We start from the raw sequence: 27,187 nt of genomic DNA on the forward strand, positions 1-27,187 counted from the left end.
CAAACGTGCTTAATTGTTTTTCACTGAAATCTAAACTCAATTGTTATATTTTATTTTCAATAAATTAACTTTAAATTTATTGCACTATAAACATAAATAAAGTATTTAGTTACTTGAACTGTGATGCAAATAAAAAAAATATTCTATTATATCTGCATAAAACAAACTAATTATGACTATATATATATTCTGTAGTTGCATTAAATGCATTTTAGAATGGGAATGAAAGTATTATGAATGCATCGTTTCCAATGAATCACCTGACGACAGCTAAATATGATATTGCAATATGGCTCAACTATGTATTTTTAGCAAAAGCATTAAATTTTGTGGAGAGTAAAGCAAACAGTAAAATATAAAAAAGAGCTTCTAAAAGTGGAAAAAAAATAAAAGCAGCGAAATATGCAAATGATTGCAAATGAGAGATGGATGTATTTTACAACGATAGTGCTTACATGAAACATATGCTGCTGTGTATACATACATTTATTTAATTCAGTTTATTAATGCGAAATATATATATTTAATACAGACAAAATACAATGTAATTGAAATGAAGTTCAGGTTCATCATTTAGAAGTTCATATTCGTCGACGAGTTATCAATTATGTTGCACAACAACCTCATTCGTTTTTTAATCGCTCATTAAAAAATATCTGCTTCTTTGTTATATTTTTTTTCTTACAAAAAGTTTATTGCCTTTTGAATGAATCATACTCATGAATCTTATTTATTATTCTTTACAGTTCCACGAAATAATCCTTTTGTTATTAAAAAGGTATCAGCATCATTAAGAAAAATATAAAAACAACAAAATAGGAGAAAAAAGTATTTATTGAAATTTAAAAGACTTAAATTGGAATTCAATTGGAAGGAGGAAAGAAAGAAGACGTTAAAAAATAACATTGTTGATATTAATTCAATCAATCATTCAATCAATATATCAAGTAGACGAAGTATAAAGAAAGGAGGAATAAAATATTAAGAGAAGAGAATTTTTAAACGAGAACGAATCTGTAATAGGCCATGCCCCATAATTACGTCAATTGTTGATGTTTCACAAGCAATGGCCTCATCATCTCCAACTCCATCATTAGATTCATTACCAGGTGCCACAACAAACTCATCATTTGGCGAACCAGCGACAGATTATCTTAGTGATTCACCGCTTACAACAGGCTCGGGAACTTCACCACCTGATTCGGGAATTTGCGATGATTTTTTATTAACAAGCAACAGTAATAGCAGTATCGACTCATCACATCCGATTTCAAACGACGCAACATCATTGGCTGCGGCCATTGCACAATCGGCAACATTAGCTGAATCATTCTACGCACCACGTTGTACAGGCTGTAAAAATAAGAAATCTGATGCAGTTGCAAAGTGCATTGATTGTGTAAATTATTTATGCGCAAATTGTGTCACAGCTCATCAGTATATGCATTGTTTTAATGGTCATAGTGTTTTTCGTATTAATCACTTACAGCAATCGAATACAGTATCAACAAACGAATTGTTTTCACATAAAATGAACACATTTGATCGTCTAATTCCAACAGGAAAAGACGATTCAAGTCACATGATTAAATCAATGATGAATTCAATTATTGCACCACCTCCATTGAATATTGGTAAACATGAAAATTCCAATAATTCTGCTCCATCACCACCTTTAACAAATTTGGCATTATCAAATGCAGACAGTATTTTGGCGAGTGCTGGTTTGAATAAATCAAATCGTTATTACTGCAATAAACATACAAATGAATTATTAAAATTCTACTGTCGTACATGCTCGATGTCGATTTGTAAGGATTGTATGGTAATTGATCATCAGACAGGTCTTCACGATTGCGAACACAATCCAGATCAGACACCGAAAATGGTTGAATCATTGTTGCAACTTATAAATGATCTTCGTATTAAAGCTCAAGATATGAAACAAATGTTCAAAAGTAATGAACATAATTCAACACGTATTCAAATACAATACCATAAAGCGCAAAATGAAATAAATGAAACATACCAGTTTTATCGTTCGATGTTGGATGAACGAAAACAGGAATTGCTCAAGGAATTGGACAGTTTCTATAATGCCAAAACAATGTCACAATCAGTATTATTGACCAAATCACAAGAGCAGATTGAGAAAGTTCTTACATCATGCGATTGTGTTGAGAAATTTGCACGTAGTGTTGGACCAAATGAATTAAGTACATTACGTCGTATAATGGAGACAAAATTACAGACATTTATGTCAAGCATTAATGATCTACAGTCAATTTATGAATTAGATTTTGTATCAAATTATCAAGCGATACAAGTTGGTGTACGAAATACATTCGGCTATATTAGATCGAATAGTGAATCGGTGACTGGAAAACAACCACCAATTGCCCGACCAACAAGTACACTTACAAATGGTAGCAGTCCACCAAGTACGAATGGTAGTATGAATGTCATATTAACACAAAATATGCTAAATGGCTGTCATAATGGTGGTATGGGATCAATTGAACGACCATTCTCAAATGGAGGTAGTTCTAGTAATTCAGCAGTCACTTCCTCATCATCTCCAAATCAATTGCATTCGACATTTGACACAGGTTCAATTTTAAGCAAACGATTTACAAGTATTAATAGTTTGGGACCATTTATTGGTAATGATTTGATTATGAATCAACAGACAACACCGAATAATATAAATCCATATGAGAAATGGAGTAATGGTATGTCCGATAATATATTTGGTAATATGCCTGATCAGTATTCGTCGATGGGCCCAATGAATGGCAATAATATGAATAATAATAATATTGGTAATGGACCCAATACACTTATGACATTAAATACTCTCTCATCGGGTAATTCCGATTCAATGTTAGATCTTACAAATAAGCTTATCTCAACAACTATCTTTCCACCAAAGTCACAAATTAAACGACAAAAAATGATTTATCATTGTAAATTTGGTGAATTTGGTGTTATGGAAGGTCAATTTACAGAGCCAAGTGGCGTTGCAGTTAATGCTCAAAATGACATTATTGTTGCTGACACTAACAATCATCGTATTCAAATATTCGATAAGGAAGGACGATTTAAATTTCAATTTGGTGAATGTGGAAAACGTGATGGTCAATTATTATATCCCAATCGTGTTGCTGTTGTTCGTACGTCAGGCGATATTATTGTTACAGAAAGATCACCAACACATCAAATTCAAATTTATAATCAATATGGTCAATTTGTGCGCAAATTTGGTGCCAATATATTACAACATCCACGTGGTGTCACAGTTGATAACAAAGGACGTATTATTGTTGTCGAATGTAAAGTTATGAGAGTCATCATATTTGATCAGAATGGAAATGTTTTACAAAAATTCGGATGTAGTAAACATCTTGAATTTCCCAATGGCGTTGTAGTTAATGATAAACAGGAAATCTTTATTAGTGACAATCGTGCACATTGTGTTAAAGTATTCAATTATGAAGGAACATTCTTACGGCAAATTGGAGGCGAAGGAATAACAAATTATCCAATTGGTGTTGGAATTAACGCAAATGGAGAAATTCTCATTGCAGACAATCATAATAACTTTAATTTAACAATATTTACACAAGATGGACAATTAGTATCAGCGTTGGAGAGTAAAGTGAAACATGCACAATGCTTTGATGTTGCATTAATGGATGATGGAAGTGTTGTTTTGGCCAGTAAGGATTATCGTTTATACATATATCGTTACGTTCAAGTTCCTCCAATCGGATTGTAAGACTAACAAGACTTTCAAGTTTCTTTAATGGTAAGTTTTCTAGTTTTTTCTACTTATTTTCTCTAAGATAAATAATTTATAGCGCATTTTTGAGAAAAAGGGGTGCTTAATAATACACTTTCGGTTGGCTGGCTGGCTGGCTAGCTGGGTAAGGGACGAGATCTGGGCAATCAGACATCGTAGAATGCTCTTGTTTAAAGCATTAGCTCCATGCAATTGAGTTATTCTGGTATCAATTGGTTTGGAAGCCCAAATCCATCTCTATGTACGGTAATTAATGATTTTTAATTACATTTAAAGCGTTGTTTTGAATAAATTTAAATTTTTGACAACCGTTAAAAATTTGAATTTTAAAAAACCGTTAAATTTGAAAATACTGATCTCTGGAACAAAAATGCGCTAAAGTTGCTCGATAAGATCTCGAGTACTTTTTTAATTTTTTATCTTTCTTATTTTTGCAAATTCAACATCATTTAATCAATGTTTTTTTTTTCTTTTTTTTCCTTCCCACAACAAAAATAATAAACATTTTTCCTATCAATAAAAAAAAAATAACATGATGGGCAAAAATTGATATTAATAAAAATAGATGATTAATCAGCGTATCCTGAAAAAATAAAGAAACTGAGTAAACACAATTCTACAAAGATATAAAAGTGAAAATAACTTGAATTAACGCTCATGTTACATTACCATCATTCTTGTTTATACATAATATACACACACAAAAAACAGTATAAATAATAATAATTGTGAGGGAATGAAGAAGAACCTTTACACACAACATAATTATTGTATCAAAACATTTTTAATTAGTCTATACAACAAAAACATCATTGATTTTTTTTATAATCATCGTAGAAGTTTTTTCTGTTGTTTTCTGTAAAATTTAGATTGATGTATTAGATTTTTAATATTAATTAAAATTAATTTATGAACAATTTAGGGAATACAAGTAAAAAAATGATAATTGATACATCATTGAACTAATATCATATTTGTTTGCTCATATCAAACATGTGCTTACATGTGTAAAATCTGACCTGTACGAACAAACATGATAGTAGATCGAATTTCATGAAAAAATTTTGTCGAAAACTCTTGTTTTTCTGCTATTGTTGCTTAAAAAAAAGTCAAATAATTTTTTTTTTCATATTAATTTATTGCAATCGTAGCAGAAAAGCGATAGGAATTTGTTGAGTACGCGTCCTTTGTAACCAATAATAAATAATGATGAATTCTTATTAAAAAGTATATTTTAAAATATGATAAAATAAAAAAAAAATGAAATGACTGATCAAGGAACAATTTATAAGGAAAAATATGGAACCACTTAATGCTGTATAAAAAAAAAGAAGTAAATTTTATTTTAATTACGATGAATGATGAAAAAAAATTCTTAACATATGAAAAAATTTAAAAATTGATTGAATTCAAAGTTGAAAAATGAAAAAGTGGCATTTAATAATTTTTTTTTATTAATTAATTAAATTTTAATGCGATATCATAAATATAAATACGTTAGTGAATGTTTGATTATGAAATCTCCGATAAGCTCTATATAATCATATAATCAAACGTTATTTCTCAATATCTGCATGTTTCTTTAATTAGGTTTTTATTTAAAAAGAATTTTTAACAGATTTTTTTTAAATAAATTTTCAAATTCGGGAAAACAAAAAGTAAAAAACTTTGCTGACTGAAAGTAAAAATTCTTAGGTATTTTTTTACAATTATAATAATGTTTCTTAATGAAAAAAACTTACTGCTTAATTAATCTTATATAAAAATGAAATAATGATGGATATTTGTTGTAATTTTTCACGTTTTTCATGATATATATTTAAATTAAAAAAAGAATATTTTTAAGGGAAGACATATGATATATCTCTTCTTTTACTAGTAGATTATGCGTATACACTCATACATACATATACACAATGATTAAAAACTAAAAAATGATGATGAAAAAAAAATTGTAACGAATTCTAGTTGAGAAAATCAAAAGAATTTCTTCATAAATTAATTAATTTTTTCAGGAAAATTGAACTTTTTTATTGAATTTTAAAAATAACCGTCAAATAAATTGAAATAAATGAAATTTTTTCATATATTTCAATTTATTTTTCATTTAAATTTTTCAAATTCAATAAAAAAGTTCAATTTCCTTGATATTTCTACAATTAAAAAATATCGCGAGAGAAATGAAACAAATTTTCTTCTCATGACTACCTATAAATTACGAGGTGATTTTGCAATGTTTTCAGTGCGTAATACTTTTAAAACTCACTATGAGACTTTCATTTATTTCTATTTTTTCAATAGAAGAATGTTAAATTGCAAGGACAAAAATTATCGAATAGTATAATTCTCATTTCTTTCTTTTTAAAATCCTAAATTAGAAATTTTATAAAAAATTGCCGAAATTTAATTTCAAAATAGATTCAATAAATTGCATGGGAAACGATTTAGAATTTTTTAATTTATTTCTGCCTCAGGCAGATTTGATTTAATTTTTTATAATCAATTTCCATCAATTTCACCCTAGCAAAGATTTTCTTTAAATATCGAAAGGAATAATTTAAAGTAAAAAAAAGTTCATAATTTTTGAAAAATTGAATCTAGTAAACAATTGAGAACAAAAGATTGGTTTTTAGAGAATTGGTTTGACGTTTTCTTAGAAGGGAGAAAGACTTTTAAAGTTAATTGAAACATTTCTCGGAAAGTTTAATTAATTTTTAAAAAATAAATTCTCCCTAATTTTTTTATGAGACAAAAAAATACTTAAATAAATTAATTAATTGAAATGTATTATTGGAGCCAAAAAGTAATGAAAAATGAGAAAAAATTTATGTTTGAAAGTTTTTTTTTTGATGATGAAGTTTGCTTCTTCTTTGTGAGAAACTTAATGATAAAACACAAAAAATTCCAAAAAGAAAAAAATTAAAAAATTCTATTACGTAAAAGTATGGAAAAAAACGAAAAAATTTTTGATACTGTATAAAAATATTATGCTTGTTTTTAAATATATTAAATTTGAATGAGAATTTTACACACAAATTTACGTTCGTGTAGTGTCCAATAAATAATAAGTAAGTTCATTTTTTTTTTCTTCTTATTTGGAGTGTTCGCTTACCTGTTTAAATATTTTTTAATGATGATTGATTAAATTTACCTTAATGATGAAACATATTCACTCCAATACAGATGCATAATATTTTTTATTATGAAGGATGTCTTGCAAGTTCGACAGACTTGATGTCAAAAACTTCTCCTCGGAGTGACACAGAAAATTTCTTTTTTTCCGTTTTTGGGGGCAAAAAAAAATGTAAACTTTTTTGCCATCAGATAAAATTTTCTGTTTTCCATCACTCAAAATTTCGGAGACTTTTTTGATATCGACCCGAACGAACTTCAAGACCGAAAATATATTTATTACTGATTACTGAGAAATATCAATTTTTTTAAGGTTATTTCATAAACATTTTTTCTCTCTATCTCTATCACAATTTTTATACGACATTTTTTATTATGGTTGATTCAGGGTTGTCGCAAAGTTTTTATCTGTGCATTTTATTTGGATGTGTTGTGATACATTAAAGAAAAAAAAATGAATTAAAAATAGGAAATAGAATACAGTAACTAATGCATTTTTTAAGGAAAAACTCTCGAAATATTATCGAAAGGAAAAAAAATCTCTTCTTAATTAATTATTTAATTAATTGTCTTACAAATTGTTTGTTTTTTTTTTGTCTTTTTAATTCTTATTCTTATTTTTTTTTTCATAGGTCATAAGTTTGTTTTTATTTTATTTTTCCATATTACATTTTTACACTTACAAAAAAAAAGCCACCACAAAAAAATTTATTAATTGTATAAATTGGGATTATTTTGGAATTTAGTGCGTTTTTGAGGTGAATAATGGGATGGTGAGTTAGTGGACTTTTAGAGGACAATAAACACCTGATTACTGTACTAAAAAAAGTTTGACAAATGATATTGCCAACAAAAATCCTATTCAAATTCAATAAAATTATTTTTCAATAAAATAGTCAATTCCACTCGAGGTCTATATCTATATCACCTAATATTCACCTCTAAAACGACCAAAAACACAAAGAAATCTACGAAAAAAATGAATAGTATTCCTTAAATCTTAAGTCAAATTGATTTGAATCTTTTGTTTGTTATAGAAATTTTTTAATGAATTTAAAAAAAAGCTTAGGAAATTCAATTGATATACAATTCTTAATGCCATTCAATAGACCATAATTTATAATAGACATAGAAGTGTTTTTTCAGTCATTTTTTTTATTATAAATAATATCTGACAGCAATTCTCTCTGAAAACTTTTAACTAAGCAACTAATTAACATTTTTTGATTATTTTAATTGTAAGTCTTATTATTATTATTTTAGCATATAGTAAGGATAAGACGACAAAAAAAGAGTTCTCTGAAAGTGTCATTTTAAATTAATGAAAAAAAGTTAAAAATGAAAAAAATAGTTCCATAATCCACACTGCATAAACACACATACACACACACCCCACAAAAAATATGTACGTTCCTCAGTTTGCGCTACATTTATAGTCAATAAATTATTGAATCTATTGAATTTTAGATTTTCTTTTGTAGTAATTTATTGATTATATTACAGTAAAACATGAGCATAATAGTAGATATGAATACAATTTAAAAGCATGTAGCAATTTTTTTAATTAATTTTAGTTAGCAGAACAAAAAGAAATACAAGAAAAAAATGCTTTTTTTTTATAAAAAAATATGGAATAGATAAGTAAACCAGTCTCAACTTTTAATTTTATTTTGTAATTTTATTATATATTTTTTTCTCTTCAATTCTCTTTTTTTTCTTGCATTTTGCATACATTAAGCCTGAGATAAAGAAAAAGAAAAAAAAAAAGTTTTTAAACTAAGAATTTTTTTTTATATTTTTATACATACAGAGACAAACTACTGAAAAGAGAAAAAAAAAATTGTTTTTGTGTTTTTTATATAAAGAATTAAGTTTGTTGTGTTGTTTGTTTTTTATATTATTAAATAATTATTATTTTTTGAATTCATTGAAAGAATGCTTAATTTAAATAATGAGAAAAATAAATGATTTTCTTTTTAAAAAAATAAAAAAAAATACCAAAAATTGTTTTTGATTTTATATTTATTTTAATGCGATGCTTCTTTGCTTCCTCAATTCCTATGTGTCATGTTTCAAAACAAAAAAAAAAACTGCTTTTTACTGCTTATTTTACAATAGGGAAATTTCACTCTCATTCTATCATCCAATCTGACCTATTTATTCTTTTTAGCTATGTACATCCTATTTTGTTTATTGGGAGTGGGTTTCCTTTCTCGGATGAATTGTTATCTGGAGTCGTAAAAATTTATTTGAAGACTCTTAGGTTTTCGGGATTTTTTGCTTAAAAAATTTCTGGATTCGTCGTAATTTTATAGATTCAGATAAATTTTATGAGCGTCTATTGTGCACTTTTCCTACAAATCTCAAAATGTTTATCCCGAATTTCTGCAGCCTCCCTTGACTTTTTCACTCGAAGTGTAAATTTTATAGCCAATTCTTAGTTTTATCTAAAATGAGGAATGCAAGATAATTTGAAGAAATTTCAGTTTTTTTGACTCTTTCAGCTTTTTGCAAAGATTAGTTTGAATGTTTTAGCTTAGGATATTTAAATTCTTGGATCGAAGTGTCGGGATCAAGCTTGAGTGGATAAATAAACGTTGAAATTAGACAGCAGCTGGGCATTAACTTGTCCTCAACGTATCTTTGTCCACTCGAGAATCTTGTGATTCAGTGCATTTTAATGCAAGAATTGAAAATTCTAATTTTGGCAAGTTTCAAAAAATTAGCAATTCAACTTGCGTACTTGAAGGGTAAACTGCAAAATAATTATTACAAATTTAATATTTTTGTCAAAATTTCAGATGTTAACTAAAGAAAAATCTCTTAAAATTTAATTAAACAATCTTAAAGACATAAGCTAGGAAATTTTAATATTAAAGGTATTTAAATTAAAGTATTTCACTTTATTCCAGATTTATTTAAGGTTGAGTGAATCTTTCCATCCCCAAAAATCACTTAATTATGATCATTTCAATTATCTAAACTGAATTCCATTAAAAAAGTATCAACAAAGCTGTAGTTTTGGTGTTAAAAAAGGGTTCATAATCTTGTCTCATAAATACAGAAACTTCCATTGCAAAAGGAAACCGATTCCCGATGATAAAAATTGATGAGCATGAAAGTAAAAAAGAAACTTTTTTCATACCTTTCATCCCCAAAATTTTCACATATCCATTTACTGTATTCTCCCTCTTTTTTGAATGCATTTATATTTTTAGTGTAAAACTTGAAAGGAATTTGTAATGTGATGAGTATTAACCTTTTAAATTAATGAAATTTTCCTTCTTAAGCTTCACCCCCTTTTTTATCAGAATATGCTAAAATAAAAATATAAGTACAGATAAAAATCCTCCATTCATTCCATTCAGCCCAACCCCATGAAGTAGATAAAATTTGATTTTATTTTATTTGATTTCTATTTTTATAAGTAAATTTTTCGCACTTTTTTTTTGAATATAACAATCAAAAGATTCGAGTTTAAAAATAAGAAATTTAACGTCAAACTCTACGCGAGCGCGTTGATGTGTAAAGAAAAGTGAAAATTGTTATCGCTCGACAAAATGTTCAATGAGAAGAGATTTTTTTCATATAAATGAAAAGGATGAAAGAGAAAAATGAGTGGAATGAGGATTAAAGCTCGCGATAATCCTTAGAATCAACAGTTACTTTATGGTAATTTACATTCACTGCGATTTTTCATTGAACCATTTCTATACTGTTGCTGCTTTTTTTTTTCTTCTCACTCATCTTTGTCTGTACATCTTCGCATCCTTATTGCCGCCTAAAAATGTTTATGTTATTTAATTTTTCTTCATCTTTTGCTCACCATTTTCTGTTGCTTTCTTCGTTTCGATGGCTTTAAATAATGAATGTAAATATCCTTCTGACATTTATGTGAAAAAGGCAAAGGCAAATGTTAAGAATGTTATGGGCGACCATCTGTTTTAGGGGTGAATGATAAGGAATTGTTAGGAAAAATTGAGTTTTTGGGGGAATTTTTGAGAGGTTTTATTGATTTTCTAGAGTTTTAGGAGCTTTCTTTCGTTTTCTAGAATTGTGGACAGTTCGTTCCCTCAGAAATTGACATTATCCCCAAAAATCATCCATTACCCTCCAAACCTCCACTTTGTAGTCACCCAATCTCATCAGACAAAAAAATCTAAACTTATTTATCAGAATTTCCGTTTCAAATAAGAAATTTTCTATAACATTGATGCCTGTCTATCAATGAAAGTAAGTTGATTCATTTAAAAAAAGACGAAAATGCTTGTAATAGAGTTCCATCACAGATGCTCTTTATAGAGATATTCTTACACACAGCCAGCGAAGAGAATTGATGAAGATGAGATATCATTTAAGTACGCATGCAGACAGTTAATGTTAAAATGCCTGTGGAATAAGCAATTTATATGAAAAAGGAAAGAAGAAAAAACGTGAATTGACTTTTTAAAAAACATCAACAGGAAAAGATTTTTCATTTTTTTTTGTGCGGCTTCTATTTTTAACTCGTTAGATGAAATTGAAGGGTAGTCTTTAGGGATTATTGGGTAATTTATTTAAAGGCTGGATGAAAGCTATTTCAGACTTTAATTTCAATATGAAATGCTCTCGTCAATTAATTTTGTTCATTTTAAATCCAAAAATTCAGATTTTGTCAGGAAGCTATGACCTAGTTTCCCTTCAGTGACTTTCAATCCTTTCAAAAATTTTCTCATCATAGGATATATTCAAAGCACAATTCCATCCTTCCTGTGTTCATCTCCTTATAATCTCCCATTAACAAAAAGTAAGGGAAGTAATATTGTCAGTTGAATTACATTTTGATGAAAATTAAGATCATTAAAATTTACCATAGCAATAGAAATTCTATTGCTGTGTATGGTTGTATAACATCCTAAAAAATTTATAAGTAACAAAATAATCCAATTTGCATATCATCATCATCATCGTCATCATCCATTTTCTTCTTCTATACGACATTTTGTCCTATACCGGAAGGAACGACTCACAAAAAAAGAAGTCAAATTTTTAAAAAAAATTGCTTTTGAAGGGTCCAATAAACGACGATGAAGAGTAAACAAGCCCGAAACAACAAATTTTTACTTCTCAATGTGAATAAATCGCTAGGAAGGTGACTTAATCAACATTAAGTGACTGAAAACAAATTTATGAAACATTATATGCCATTGTAAATTGAAAAAAAAGAAGCAGCTCTGGTTATTGCTGTTTTAAGATTACCGACTCAAACAATTGAGGGGAGAACGAGAGGAATGAAATAAAATAATAAAAAAAAAATATCCCAAGTGGTGCACGATAGAGAGCTTTTTAAATATTTCTTCTTCTTCTTTTCCGCTTTCATTTCATCTTCGTGTCCTTCTTCAATGAGGTAAGAGAAGGAAGCAAACCCTCATGAAAAATGCTTGTGCATCAACCCTCATTTTCAATACGAGTGGAAACAGAATCTCCAATAACTGTAGGCAAATTGGGGATGGGGAAGAAGAAGAAGAAGGAAGGAAAAAAAATCTTCAATTCTGCGCCTTTAAACACGTTTTTCTGGGCCTCACTTGAGGAAAGAGAAATGAAAGTGTGAATAAGTCGATTGAGAAGGAAGAAAAATTGCTTTTTGATATTTTCATGCATATAGCATACCCAGGATTTGATATTGAATAGGAACCATGGCAGAATGAATGAAGTGAAACGTAAATTCAATTTCATTATCGCTGCAGAATAGCCATTACCAAATTTTCGTTCGATAGTCCTCAATAATAATAGAAAAATGACGATAATATTTAAAGTCTCTGAAGAATTTATCGATATTATTATCGAGGGATATCAATTTGATCTTTGAGCATATTTTTCATTCCTTCATGAATAATGAAGCATAAACTGATAAAATATATATCAAAAAGAAATAGACGAAAAATGTTAGTCAACATCAAAGCAACAGTAAGATTATTTACGCTCAATGATAACAGAGCTCTATTAATGCTTACTGACATTTCCAGTCAGAATAAGAAGAAAAATGAAATTCGAGTAAATGAGAAACTTTTTTATATATATAAGGGGACTGTTGCGTCTCATCCATGTATTCCATTCAGATTCTAATTCCCCAATGGTCATCTACTTATGGGAATAATAACAGCAATATATTTATTAAATATATATAAAGAAGCATAATCGCATGGTCGACATTATTGCGTGCGTAAAACAGATTAAAAGAGTAAATGAAATAGAGAACGAAACATGAGCAGTAGCAACAAAAAACATCTATTCTATGTTGTGATGTGTTGTGGTGAATAAATAAAATTATTGCTGTTGCTTTACTGGAGGCATTTTTTTTTATTATTTCAAATCCGTGGGGAGAATGAGGTTATGGTCACGATTCGTCGGATTGTCCATCAAGGGAATTGTGCGGCACGAAAATGTGTGATTTCAGTGACGTTAATGGATTGAATTTGGGGTGATTTGACTGCACTTTTTGTAATTGAAATGAGTTTTGGTTGGGGTTGAGGGGTTGGGACCTTTGGGATTTAGTGATTTTTGGGGGTTAAGCTATAAGATTCTAGAATTTCAAGTCAAGAGACTCCAAACTCTTCCAAGACATTCCCACAGCAGCATTCTTTTTCGCAAATGCCTTTTCACATTTACTTCTCGTCCATCCATTCTCACAGCTAGTTTATCAATTAATAGCAATAATTATTTCTAATATAAAACCGAAAAAAAAATAACATCAGCATCGTAAGCATTCTTCTCATGTGATGTAATGTGCTCTACGCTATCTTCCTTTTCTTGCTACTCAACTGTGCTATGAATATGAACAATCCGTATATATTGTACGTGGGAGGATGAATAAAATGAACAGTAAAAAAACTCGAGCATTTTCATCTTGAAACTTAATGAGAATCCTTATCGGTAAAATTAATAGCATTTATGTGATGTAGAACTTGTTACATATTTTCATCTTGTTTCTGTATCTTTAAATTGTTAAAAAAAATTAAATAATGGGATAATTCTTTTTTTATTATTAAAACGGAAGGAGTCAACTTAACGGGCTTCATTCCTTCCTATCCAAAAAGAGCGTACCCGATGTTCATTCAATATGAAACGGAAATTCCTTTCAAGTAAGATGTAAGAATAAAAGATGAGTAAAAAGAAGAAGAAAAAATTGTGGCTCAGACATTCCATATAAATACTGCATTCAACATATGATAGATATCGTATACATTTATAACAATTATGATGAGTTTTACTTGTACATATGTGTAGACTTTTTAAGTAAATACAACCATATATACATATATTTTTTAAAAAAAGAACAAAACTTATAAACAAACATGAACAGATGAACATGAACATATTTAAGTATTACCAGACATAAACATTAAAAAAAAAAGGGAAACGTTTCCATCCATTGAGATAAAAAAAAAATGTTTTTTATTATTTAATTTGTCAGAAATCACAGATAATGATAATGAAAATTAAAAGCTGAAATAGAAATAAAATTGAAAATTTTTTAATTCAATTTTCTCACTCGAAATACAAAAAAGTTTTATTTTAATAAACATGCGACACGACTGTATATGGAAATCATTAGAATGAAGTTTATAATTGTGCATAACTTAAATATTGTTTATTTTTACACATGAAAATGAATCTAGTGAGAGTATGTGAGAGAGCAAAGAGAGATGAAATAATAACAAAATAACATGCGACGCTAAATACATAAACATAAGAATATGTATGCATATACATTAATTTGTGAGATGAAAAGAAGATGAAAATTATGAATAATTTGTCTGCTTCTATTATGCTTGTTTAACAAATCAAGAAATATTTCTGAGAATGAAGAAGAAACAAGCCGAGAATAATGAGGGAATCTAGTCGAATCTAGTGGAGAAGAATTTCACACTTCTATAAGGGAATATGATGTTATATAATGTTAAAAAGAATTTTTTTAGAGAATAATTGAAGGTTTGTTAATGAGGTTTGTTAGATTTTTATGATTTTAAGTGGATTTAACCAGATTTTTACATGAGAAGTGATTATGGCTATGAATCATGTTGATTAAAATCCATTTTGAACTCTAATTCTTTTAGTAATCTGAAGAATCACCAATTCTTGCGTATGGGAGGTTTTTCGACTTTTATGGGACCCGTTCCTTTACGTTAAACCTTAAAAACACTCAAACTTCATCCAGCTATGCCTGAAAATCCACAATTCAACTCATAACTCGCTCAAACTCAATCAAAATAATTAATTCAACTCAAAAATCATTGAAACTACATCAACGTCATTAATTCTACTTAAAAAGTATCACAGTCATAACAAAGTGTCAATTTCTAAGTGAAATTATGTGATAAATTATCTCATAATTTTATAGAAATATAATATCAACACCAGACAAACTTGAAAGTAAACTGGATATGAAAAATATTTGCAATTTAATAATTCTTCCGCGCTATACTTGATAGAAACAGCACTATACAATACAAATGAGTATAATACATGCTGCAATATGCATCATATGCTATATGTACTTATGCACTACATTGCATGATACTTGTTTTGTTGTAAAAAAAAAGCAATCTCACTTTCTATACGATATAATATCGAATAGTTGGAGGCATGCAACAGTCGGCATGACGTCACATTTATGCTGTTACAACAGCTGTTTGTTTAATACCTTATGACAGTGAAGAATATGAAGAAAAATAAAGGCGAAAAAAAAAATCAATCAATATCTACTTAATGTTTGCCTCATGTCTTTAGCATTGCAATATTAATTCTGTGTAATGTAAGGTGGCAAAATAGCGGTGCAACAACAATAATAATGATCGTAATGAGAAGTGTGCTGAATTTTACTTTTTATTTTTCATTTTCTGTTGTTTTTACTTCATTCGTTGTACATACATAGACCTACATAATTTCTTTTTCTATTTCTTTTATTAAAACAATTTATTTTTTTATTTTCTATATAAAAAAATTAAATGTAAGTAAGAAAATTACATAATCACATAGAAGTGAGTAAGTAACATGTTTTTTGTGCCATAATATCGTAATAAAAATTTAATAATAAATAAAAATTTGAAAAATGTTGTTTGTAAAGTAATTAAATACCATTTTTAAACTAAACTGAAAGAAAAAAAAAGTGGTTAAAGCTTTTTAATTCATTACCAATTGTTGTTGTAGTCTAGAGAGAAAAAAATAAATTTTTAAATGCACTTAAAAAATTGTTTAAGATGAAAATTAAAAAAAATCGCGTCACATTCCTAATGAAGGCAAATTTTTCGAGCTTTACCTTCTTATTTAATCCAATTGATCGTTGATTCGCTGTGAATATGCATTAAACTACATTATAAATATATCATAAAACTTATTATGCGCACACTAAGTGCTATATGTGATTATTTAAGTATTCATATTGGATCCGTAAAAATTATTCAAATATGAAGTTTGCACTTTACATTTCATATATGAATTAATTTTCATAACTAATATTGAAATGTGCAAAATATTCATTTGTTGAGGACTGAGGCGCATTTTCAGCACCTATTGCCTAAATTCATTGAAATTTTTAAAATTTTAAATTTTAACGTTTTTCAAAAATTTGAACTTATCGTTACTTATTTTGAAAAACTGTAAATCATCGGCCTTTCATGACATTCATTCTACATTTACCCTCAAATTGCCTCAATTGTTAAGCTCAGTCACTTAAAGATAATTTCACTAAGCCAACGTGGCCATAATAGATCTTAAATCATGCAAAAAATTACGCTAACAAATGTTTAACAATCGGTGCTCAAGAAAAACATAAGAAATACATTTTTTTTCTTCCTCTTTAAATTGTTTTACATCATCAAAGTCAAATTTGTAAAAGAAATGTTATTCAAATGTAATTATAGATGAGAAATTAATTGAAAAATTAATGCCTAATGATGAACAAATCACTAAACATTTCAACAAAAGAGGAAAAGAAGAAAAAAAGAAAATTAATTTTTTGTGCACACTTCTCACATCGTCATTAATAATTGTTGTTATGCTGCATATGTACATAGGGAGACTTTTTTGTTGTTACGTTATTGTGGGTTGAATCCATGGAGATCTATCAAATCCAGATAACAGTCCACAATAATTCAACGATCCGATAAAATTGTATCCAATTTTAGTCATTATTAATTAGTGACATAATCAATTTCCAACGTATTGTTTCGTTTGCGTGTAAGTCCAAAATTAGATCTGCAATTTTTCCCCTAGAATCCACTCAGTCTACTTGATAATATAGTGCCACTACGCAACTTCAGTTCTCAACAATCCGAAATATTTCCAGGATTAAAATATGAGAATATTAAGTTGAAATGTCAATTGCTCTCGTACTGGACTTTATTCACGCACATAAAAACCAATTTAAAATTTTTTTTCCTCATCGTTGTCATGTCTCTGTACGCGAATCACTTCAATTATCATGTTCTGTATGTGATAAATTGATTATTAATTAAAAATCGTGAATGAAGCTGCATTATTATCGGAACTAAAAATTGATATCTCACTGAAATGCAGTACAGTTGATTGTAATTTGGCTATTGCTGTCGATGATGGACTCAATTAGGCGTTGATGCTGTAGTGTTGTTATCATTTAATGATTAAATGATGAGAAATTATTATGAAAATGAATGAAAATTATCCAGGGATGAAATTTAATTGATTTTTTTTTACAATTTTTGAATTTTCGTCTCGACACACCCAGAAATAAAATAGCAAAATTTTATGGCCTGAAACATGATATGAGATTTAAAAACCCCAAAAATTCTATCCTTAAACAGTCATTAATTTCGAGTGGAATTCAAAATATGTTAAAACTAATGAATTAGAATTTAAAACACCCTCATCGCACATTTCACATTATTATATAATATATATATATATTTTACACACAAAAATGATTAACAATGCGAGAATGATAAAATTTTTTTTCATACCTCGAAGGCAATGATGTGAGGGGGAAGAGGGAAAAAAATAATTTTAAAGCATAAAGCACATAAAATGGCGTTGACATAAAAATTCTTTAAGGTTTCTCACTCACTTTATATTTGCAATAAAGTATGAAATACTACACAAACACAAAAACTTGACGGAGTATGAGGGACGAAAAATATTTTTCCCTTAACACTTCACTCGTGTCTCACTCCTTCACAAAAATGATTTTGCTTTTTATAGCATTAGAGAAAGCAACGAGGAATTACGTGTTATGAAATTATTTTTTTTTTTGCTTTGTTTTAGGCATAAATCGCATATCTTCACACACCAGAAAATAATTCTTAGACAGGGAATAAAATCTAGCGGGAAATGACTTTTTTTTTGCTGCTCCTGCTTATTATGACAATCATGAGAATAATTAAAATATTAGTGGCTTTTTGTGATGGTTAAAAAAATATTGCTTAAGACGACAGGAAGCCCTGATGTATATTTGGGATGCTATTACACAGGATGAGAATTTATATAGGGGGAGAATGAAGATTGCAAGTGTCATGAACATGAAGTAATAATTACAGAGGTGTCTTTTCGTGATTTTTTCTTGATTTAGGTTAATGGGAATGTAATTATAAGGAGTAGGAGCTTTAAGACTCTATTCTTGAAATTACAAAAAAAAAAAAAAAAATGTAAAAATCAATCTAAGAATATTTTATTATTTTTGAGATTTGAACTCATGATTGCTCGGATATGCATCAAATTTGAGAATTATTCTCTAAACTCTGTTTCAATTAAACATTTTTTATTCATTTCCAATTTGAATAACCGCTCTACACCTCAAAAATCCTTCAATCTCATAAACCCTTACATCTAGTCCCGCATCCATACTCTCCATTACATTATCCTCTTTCATTCGGTAAAGTGATCTCTTCCGATCAATATAATCAACAAGATTTACGAGAAACTGACAAAAAACTGCAATGAGTAATGAAAAAAAATGAAACAAAAGACAGAAAATTTATCGTCTGTATACGCTTTAACACATGATCGTAATTTATTGGTTTTTTTTGCTATATTTGTTCCTCTCTTCTACCGCTCAGAAGGAAGAAAGAAAAATTTTTTTTTGTGTAAGCACACGAAAAAATTTCATTTTGTGTCAAGTTAGTGTTTTGAATGTACACACCGACATGTCTTGTTAATAAACAGAACAAAAGAGGAAGTGCTTTGTTTACTTCATCAAAATTTTTATTCGCCGGATTTATTTCTCTTTCAAGTCGTGCGCACATTGCACAATATTCAATCTCCGATTCCTCAAAATGTAATAAGAAGTAAATATATAAATAATAACAAACATGTACTTTTGTGTATTAAAGATAAACAAAAGCTTCTATAAAAAATGAAAAATAAAACGTGATGCGCGTTAATTAATAAAAAAAACAATTTAATTCACTTGCACTTACTAAACCTATTATTTTACATTTTTATTGTCTTCAAAATGTGCCGCATGTATTTACAATCTAACACATATATAATATGTGTGCAAGCTCATGAATAGTAATCAGCTTCTATTCCCTATACGAAAGCTTTTCCGTGAGTGCTTCCTCATTTGTAGAACTGATTGTGTTCATGTTCACGATGTCTGTGTGGCATTTTGTGCCTACCGCATAGTGATTTACAGCGCTGCTTTCAAGACTCATTCATTATGCTTCATTTGAGACAAGAAAATGTTTCAATAATGAGAGGATGAAAAATTCCTTCAAGATGGTTCGAAATAAATTTTTATTTGGGATACGTGTGTGGTTTGCGAAGAGGATGATGACTGTGTAGAAATGACAGGATACGGTAGTTGGAAGTTAGTCGTGGATTTTGGGAATTTTTTGGGAATTTTGGTGGTTTGACGTAGTTTTACTAGTGAAATGATATCAGAATGCTACCAATGCCTAAAAAATTTAAAGTATAACCTCAAAATTGCTTAACTTAAAGCTTGAGCTTCCCAATTGAATCTAGAACTTTAAGATTCAATCTTAAATCCATATGAAACAGCTTTTAAAGCTCCAATAACTTGATTTGTCATATCATCAAACTCAAAAACAAACTGCATAATTGAATGATATTCGTTCATGTAGGTGAAATAACAAGCACGTGTAAGCAATCAGAAAAAATTTTTCAAACAATGTTGATCATCCTTCATGAAAATATTCGAGAGAAAAGAAAAAAAATATAATTTCAATCCCATTTACAATCATCTCTCGTGAATTGTACAATCTTTCTCATTTTTTGAAGAGTTTGGGTTAAAAAATCTATTTGGCTTTATTTTTTCCTTCATCATCATCATAATTTTTTCATAACATTATACCACACATGTATATATAAAGTGAAACCACATAAGTTATCCCCCCTCATACGTACATGATGCATGCGCTTAGAAGGGTTTCATGTTGATTAATTACCGAAAAATCTGATTTGAGGTCAGAGGTAAAGCTGAAATAACCTCCCCATCCATATATTTCATCTCTCTCACTCTCCTATTACACTTTGTTGCCTTTTATATTACGAAACATACAATATTGAAACCCCTGAATAATTAAAAAGCCCCATTCATCCATCACTAGATACGGACTCCTTATTTTCGTGTGTAATGAAGAAATAACTCATCCTCAATTTTTGCTTAGGGGTTTTTTTTTCTTCATTCGTATTTTTCGTTTATTGAACGTACGAAATAAAGTAACCCTTACTCCACTCCACACCGTACCATTTCTCATTTCACGCTTACTTTTTTTTTTCTTCTGTCTTCATCGTCTTACTGTCTGTGCGGAATAAAATTTCACTTTCGTCTTAGCTATTTTTCTTTCTTTTCTTTATTATACTCGTTGAGGCTTCTTTCCACTTAAACGGAATGAAAATGCTTGATGTTAAGATGGTTTAAATAGAAGAAAATTGAAATTTTTTTATATTTTTTTTCTTAACTCCGACTTTTTTTCTCTTTTCTTCTGAGAAGAGTGATTTGCGTCGTATTAACGATAAAGCTTCCCGTTTTAACCTCTTCATTGCCTTTATTTCTTTACCCTTACTCATCCAAAGACATCATCTTCATTGTCGTCATTTCGTCTTCCCAAATAACATTTCGGAGAAGATTTTTTTTATCCCCATTGGTGTAAGGAGATTCTTTATCATTTTATTATGAGGATGGAAAGGGGTTTGGAAGGTGTCAGGACTAGAATATCTTATTCTTGGGGATGTTGAATGAGTTTGTTTGGGTTTGCAAATTAATATTTGTCTATTTTCTTGGATTTGATAGGTGTTAAGTGGAGGGTTGAATGACTTATCTTAAAAACAGCTTCAATTTTCATAGCTGAATCTGAATCTCACGAAACAACAGATTTCCATCTAAGAAATGCGCTTTATCAACCTACTCTCATTTTGTTATCATCCATCTCATCCAGCATCATTCTCGTTGAGCCTCAATATGTGCCATTATACTTTTTCATAGCGACAAAACTTTCTCATCTCTTCTTTATTTTTCTTGTTTCATTTTGATGCCTTGGAGGGTGTTAATGAAGCCAATTTCTATAAAGTGTTAAGGTAGACGCATTGAAGCAAATAAGCATTAAGCAGAATGGGAATGTAGAAGAAAAATTAAAGAAAACTTAAAGGGTTTATTTAAAAAAAGAAAAGAAATTTGAGTGGAGGAGTAAAGAAAAAAGCAAAAATCTCTAATTCAAATCTCTCGTTCATCTCACACTTAAAGCTACCTTTCATGTTTAGCTTTTATCTTGTTGAATTAATGAGGAAAATAAGGATTATGTAGGATATGTAATTACATAAACATTATTACTTTATTTCGTTAATTCTATAATGAGTTTCATTTTTAAATATAACTTTTTTTGTCTCTTATTCTCAAGCAGCGCATGTTTGATGAATTCTAAGAAGGAGCATTTTTTACTCTCATATTATCATTTCTTCATATTTTTGTTTATCTTATTCTTTTCTTGTAATGAAAATTAATTTTCTTTATGCTAGGCTGAATGAGATGAAATTTCTAGACATATTATGTAAGGGTTAGGGATGCTTAATGATGTAATATGCTTGATATAATGTGAATATTCATTTTATAGCGCTGGAAGGCATATGGCGTAGAAATGGTCAAAAAGCCAGCTCCAGCTCGACTTGACTCTGGCTTGATGTCGGATTCCATAGAATCAGAGTTCGGATCAGTATCTTGCTGGCCTGGTGCTGGATTATTAGTCATTTCAATGCTGTGTGCTTCTCGGGAGCAATTAAAATCACTAGCTTGTTAATGTCTAGTTGATAACGATTTCTCACAAGGCTTTGTCCACTCGGAATATTCCCCAAAAGAACCCAAGAACATAGGGTTGTTAATTACAAATACCAATATTTGGGTATTTGGTTCATTTTGAAACTATTTGGGTCACCAAATAATTTGTAATTTCAAACCAAATAATTTGTATCAACCAATATAAGAGTTAAATGTAAAGCAAGTATGAAATTTTTAATGAAATTCTTCAAATATAATTTTTTTTTTAAAAAAATTTATGCAATTTTTTAGAATTTTTGAGCATTGTTTTGATTAAATATCTAATAAATACATAAATTTAACTCATACACTATGGGGCAAAATGAAAAAAAAAGGGACATTCACTTTGTTTTTTGGACTTTTTCGAATTACATCCCGGTGGTAATTTTTTCTTGTAGTACATATCAAAAATAGACTTGCATGCCAAATTTCAGGTCATTGGTTCTGTTAAAGCTGTTTGAAGTTGAAAATAGTGAAAAAACAGATTTTCACAACCTGTTTGACTCGGGAAATTCCTTAATTAAAAGATATGAAAAACGGTTTTCGGTTCCTAAGTACTATATAAGAGCTTTAATTTCATATGTTGGCAGTTTATATATACTGGGTTTTAGTGGCAGGGCTTTAGAAAATGTATTAAAATACCAGGAAAAAAAAATGTGTCCGGAACTAACAGGTCGATTTCCCCCATACGGAGCTTACTGGCTTAAAACTTACTTTCTAGTTTTCAAAACCGTTCTAACCTTTCCTTCATAAGTACTGGGGAGCAAAAGTTATTGCATTTTAACATTTGGACGAACAAAACTAACATTTCTGAGATAAATTTAGAAAATATCGGTTATTAGTTTTTTTATGTACATGTATGCATTTAGCCATTTAAGAACGATTTATGAAGAAATTTTTACAAAAAGTTCAAAATTCGCCGAGTTAGAGGTAATGCTATTTGAACTTGACCCCCATCTCATACTCAAACTGCTATAGCTTTTACATGACTAAATATTTTTCAGTTCTGTTTCTTGTTTAGTGTAGCTTGTTAGAATACCTTTCCAACAATATATAACACTTAATAGTTGGAAGTAGTCTTGGTCGTGAAAACGGACCCTGTTTGTGACTGACCCTTTACAAAGAAATCAAAAAAGTCATTTCTAAAACTAACACTTTGAAAATAAATAATAGGGGTTTTTGTATTTATTATGTCAAAATATGATAGTTATGAATCTCAAAACACAAGTAATCTCATTTTGTACTTTCGACAGCTAGGGGCCTTCATAGGTAATACTCAGGTAGTCTCTCAATTCTCAGATATACTTTTTTATTGACTTTTGATTGATATTGAATATTTTCACTTATTTTGTGCAAAATATATCAATTTTCAGTTTGGGTCTTAGGTATTTTTGATTATTTTGTTATAAACAGACTTAGGTAGGCCACATTTAAGGCACTCCAGTAGCCACTATGATTAAGTTCTATACATGTTTAAAATATTTATAAAGGTAATAATGGTATCTAGTAATAACAGAAAACAGATTGCAAAAATATTGGTTCTAACTCCGAGTTATAGTCATTTGAGTGGTCAAAAAAGTGTCGAGAAGAGCAACCAGCATCGCTAAAACATAAAAATTCAAAATTTTAACGCTAATTTTCAAATTGCAACTTTTTGGATAAATTCGACATTAAAATAGTTTTTATTCAAAAAAATTCAAGGATTTGATTAAAATTTTGAATTTTTGTGTTTTTGCCTATGCTGGTTGCTCTACTGAGCGTTTTTTTGGCCACTCAAATGACTATAACTTTTTTTAAAACCAATATTTTTGCATTCTGTTTTCTGTTATTACTAGATACTATTATTACCTTTATAAATATGTATTAAACATGTATAGAACTTAATCATAGTGGCTACTGGAGTGCCTTAAATGTGGCCTACCTAAGTCTGTTTATAACAAAATAATCAAAAATCACCTTTTTTCGACCCAAACTTTTTAAAATTGATATATTTTGCACAAAATAAGTGAAAATATTCAATATCAATCAAAAATAGTCAATAAAAAAGTCTCATATCTGAGAATTGAGAGACTACCTGAGTATTACCTATGAAGGCCCCTAAAGCTGTCGAAAGTTTACAAAATGAGATTTTTTGTTTTGAGATTCAAAATCATATTTTGACATAATAAATACAAAAACATTGTATTATTTATTTTCAAAGTGTTAGTTTTAGAAATGACTTTTTTGAAAATTTCTTTGTCAGGGTCAGTCACAAACAGGGTCCGTTTTCACGACCAAGACTACTTCAACTATTAAGTGTTATATATTGTTGGAAAGGTATTCTAACAAGCTACACTCAGAACTGAAAAATATTTAGTCATGTAAAAGCTTAGCAGTTTGAGTTGAGAAAAAGGGTCATGTCCAAATAGCATATGTGTTAACTCGGCGAAGAACTTTTTGTAAAAATTTCTTCATAAATCGTTCTTAAATGGCTAAATGCATACAAAAACATAAAAAAACTAATTCCAACCGATATTTTCTAAATTTATCTCAGAAATATTAGTTTTGAGAAAAAAATTCGTCCAAAACTTAAAATGCAATAACTTTTGCTCCCCAGTACTTATTGTAAAGGTTAGAACGGTTTTGAAAACTAGAAAGTAAGTACTTTAAGCCAGTATAGCTCCGTATGGGGGAAATCGACCTAAAATTGTTAGTTCCGGACACATGAAGTTTTTTTTCCTGGTATTTTCATACATTTTCTAAAGCCCTGCCACTAAAACCCAGTATATATAAACTTTCCAACATATGAAATTAAAGCTCTTATATAGTACAATTAGGAACCGAAAACCGTTTTTCAATATCTTTTAATTAAATATGGAATTTCCCGAGTCAAACAGGTTGTGAAAAAATCTGTTTTTTCACTACTTTTCAACTTCAAACAGCTCCAAAACCCACCAAACAGCACCAAATGACCTGAAATTTGGCATGCAAGTCTATTGCTATATGTACTACAAGAAAAAATTACCACCGGGATGTAATTCGAAAAAGTCCAAAAAACAAAGTGAATGTCCCTTTTTTTTTCATTTTGCCCCATAGTGTCATATTGTGGTTTTGAAAGTCAGGACGAAGAGATAGAAAATCGCATTTCATGTCCTTATTATTAGAATGGCTGTATTCATGAATAGACTTAGATGAAGACATTAAATCATTCAAAAATACTAAAAACAGGACTGAGAAGTTAGATGTGCGGTATATTTCATTGAAGTCCATTCAAGCTACGTTAACAAGTGTTGAACGAACCTTCTCTGCATAGAAAGTTTTAAGTCGAAATTTCCTAATCATATGACTGAAAATAAGTTAATATTTTAGTTATTTTTTATTATTATTCTTTAGAAAACTATGAATTTCATTAATTATACACTAAACGTGAATATAGAGGCAATTTTTTGAAAATTCAGATGTTTTTAGGACCATATCCATACTTTCCAAAATATTTGGTATTTGTACAATATTTGGGGGTCTCGATATTTGGGTATTTGGTATTTGTACAAATAGTAAAAACCCAAATAATTGACAACTCTACAAGAACACCAATTTTCAAAAAATAAAATTCACAAATAAATGATTAAATCCTCAATCAAAGTTTTCATGTTAAAGCTCAAAATCAATCGAATCAATTTGCCAATTGACGCAAAATTTCCCCGACATAGTCGTGCTCACAAAAGTCTCATTGATCGCTTACGAACAAAGAGCAATTACGGAAGTTTGATATACATATTCATACACATTTTTCTACGTTCGTTCTCGCTTTGTTGCCAACTTGTCTATAACATTGAGAATTATTTTTTTTTTCTTGTGTGTAATACTTTTCCTTTGGGGGTCGTTGACTGGTTAGGTAATGATTTAGAGTGAGAGGGAGGGAAAGGGAGTTTGAGATTTAGCTTATCCATGTAGATTGCAACGCAGAACGTGGTGGGGCCAAAAAGTCAAACATTACGTAATTAATGAACGACCCCATCACTCATTCACTTTCCTTTGAAGAATTTATTCTTCCATGAATGAAATTACATTAAGCTATAAGCTACAATAGCATTACTATTCAATGAAAAGCTCCGAAAATAAAACTTTGAAAAAAAAATTTAAAAATTTAAATTTAAAATACATAAAAAAAATGTCTCAATTTGTTTAACCCAAATTAAACACTACCAAATGGAGACTTTTTTTTTTCAATGTCATTCGTGCGAAAATAAAAATGTGTTTGACATCAATCGACAAAAAAAATACTGATATATTTTTTTATTTTAACACGCGGATAGAAAGCGATAGCGCTGTAATCAAATAAAGGTGTCAATATAAATACATGTACACATATTTTTATTTTACATATAAGAGATAAAGAGTTATACCGAAAAAAAAGACTGAAATGTTGCTGATAACTGCAGCAGTCCTGACATCAATTAACACTCGTCTGTGAATGTATAAACAACAAGTTCATGATTAATCGTTGAAGAGTTCGAGTCGAGATGAGAAACGACAGCTAAAAATTTGCATAAAAAATTGAAAGTTTAAATTCATTAAAATAAAAACAATTTTTTTTCTTTTTTTGTTTTTCGCGTCTACATTAGATGAGATTACTCAACAATTATCACAATATTAATACTATATGTGACAAAAATGTACAACAAGCTAAGCAAGTCGAGGAAAAAAAACAATTCAAAATTCGAACGTGTGCTCACGCTCGATAATGTACAAAAAAAATAATATATAGAAAAGAAAGAGAACTCGTGTTGCGACAACGAAGCGTTTTGAACTTTACTTGCTCAATAAATGAGCAGTTTTTTTTATTTATTATTTGTTTTTCAAATTACAGTAAAAGAAAAAGTTTTTTTTTGCGACAAGCGACATGACGACAAAAGCTTGCGTCAGAGACATTTTCGTATGTTATTAACTCAGTAGTATGAAAATTGCTTACTTTCTTTCCCTTATGAATA

General features: G+C 29.1%; 2 protein-coding genes across 3 annotated transcripts in view; both read left to right on the plus strand.

Moving 5' to 3' along the window:
* Nucleotides 1–5,524, plus strand: part of brat (brain tumor) — a 32,904-nt gene extending 27,380 nt beyond the window's left edge. For both annotated transcript variants that reach the window (XM_070643479.1, XM_070643480.1), the window contains exons 2-3: nucleotides 747–3,808; nucleotides 4,368–5,524. In XM_070643479.1, coding sequence (XP_070499580.1) covers nucleotides 1,067–3,778 — 2,712 coding nt within the window. In that variant the 5' untranslated portion in view covers nucleotides 747–1,066 and the 3' untranslated portion in view covers nucleotides 3,779–3,808; nucleotides 4,368–5,524. The remainder of the gene's footprint in view (nucleotides 1–746; nucleotides 3,809–4,367) is intronic.
* Nucleotides 1–27,187, plus strand: part of LOC139092909 (putative mediator of RNA polymerase II transcription subunit 29) — an 81,693-nt gene that overhangs the window by 28,035 nt on the left and 26,471 nt on the right. The window lies entirely within an intron of this gene.

Source organism: Chironomus tepperi, unplaced genomic scaffold, assembly GCF_022539635.2.
Source record: "Chironomus tepperi strain 1889 unplaced genomic scaffold, CSIRO-AGI_Ctep_v1 contig_310, whole genome shotgun sequence".
Taxonomy (NCBI): Eukaryota; Metazoa; Arthropoda; class Insecta; order Diptera; family Chironomidae; genus Chironomus; species Chironomus tepperi.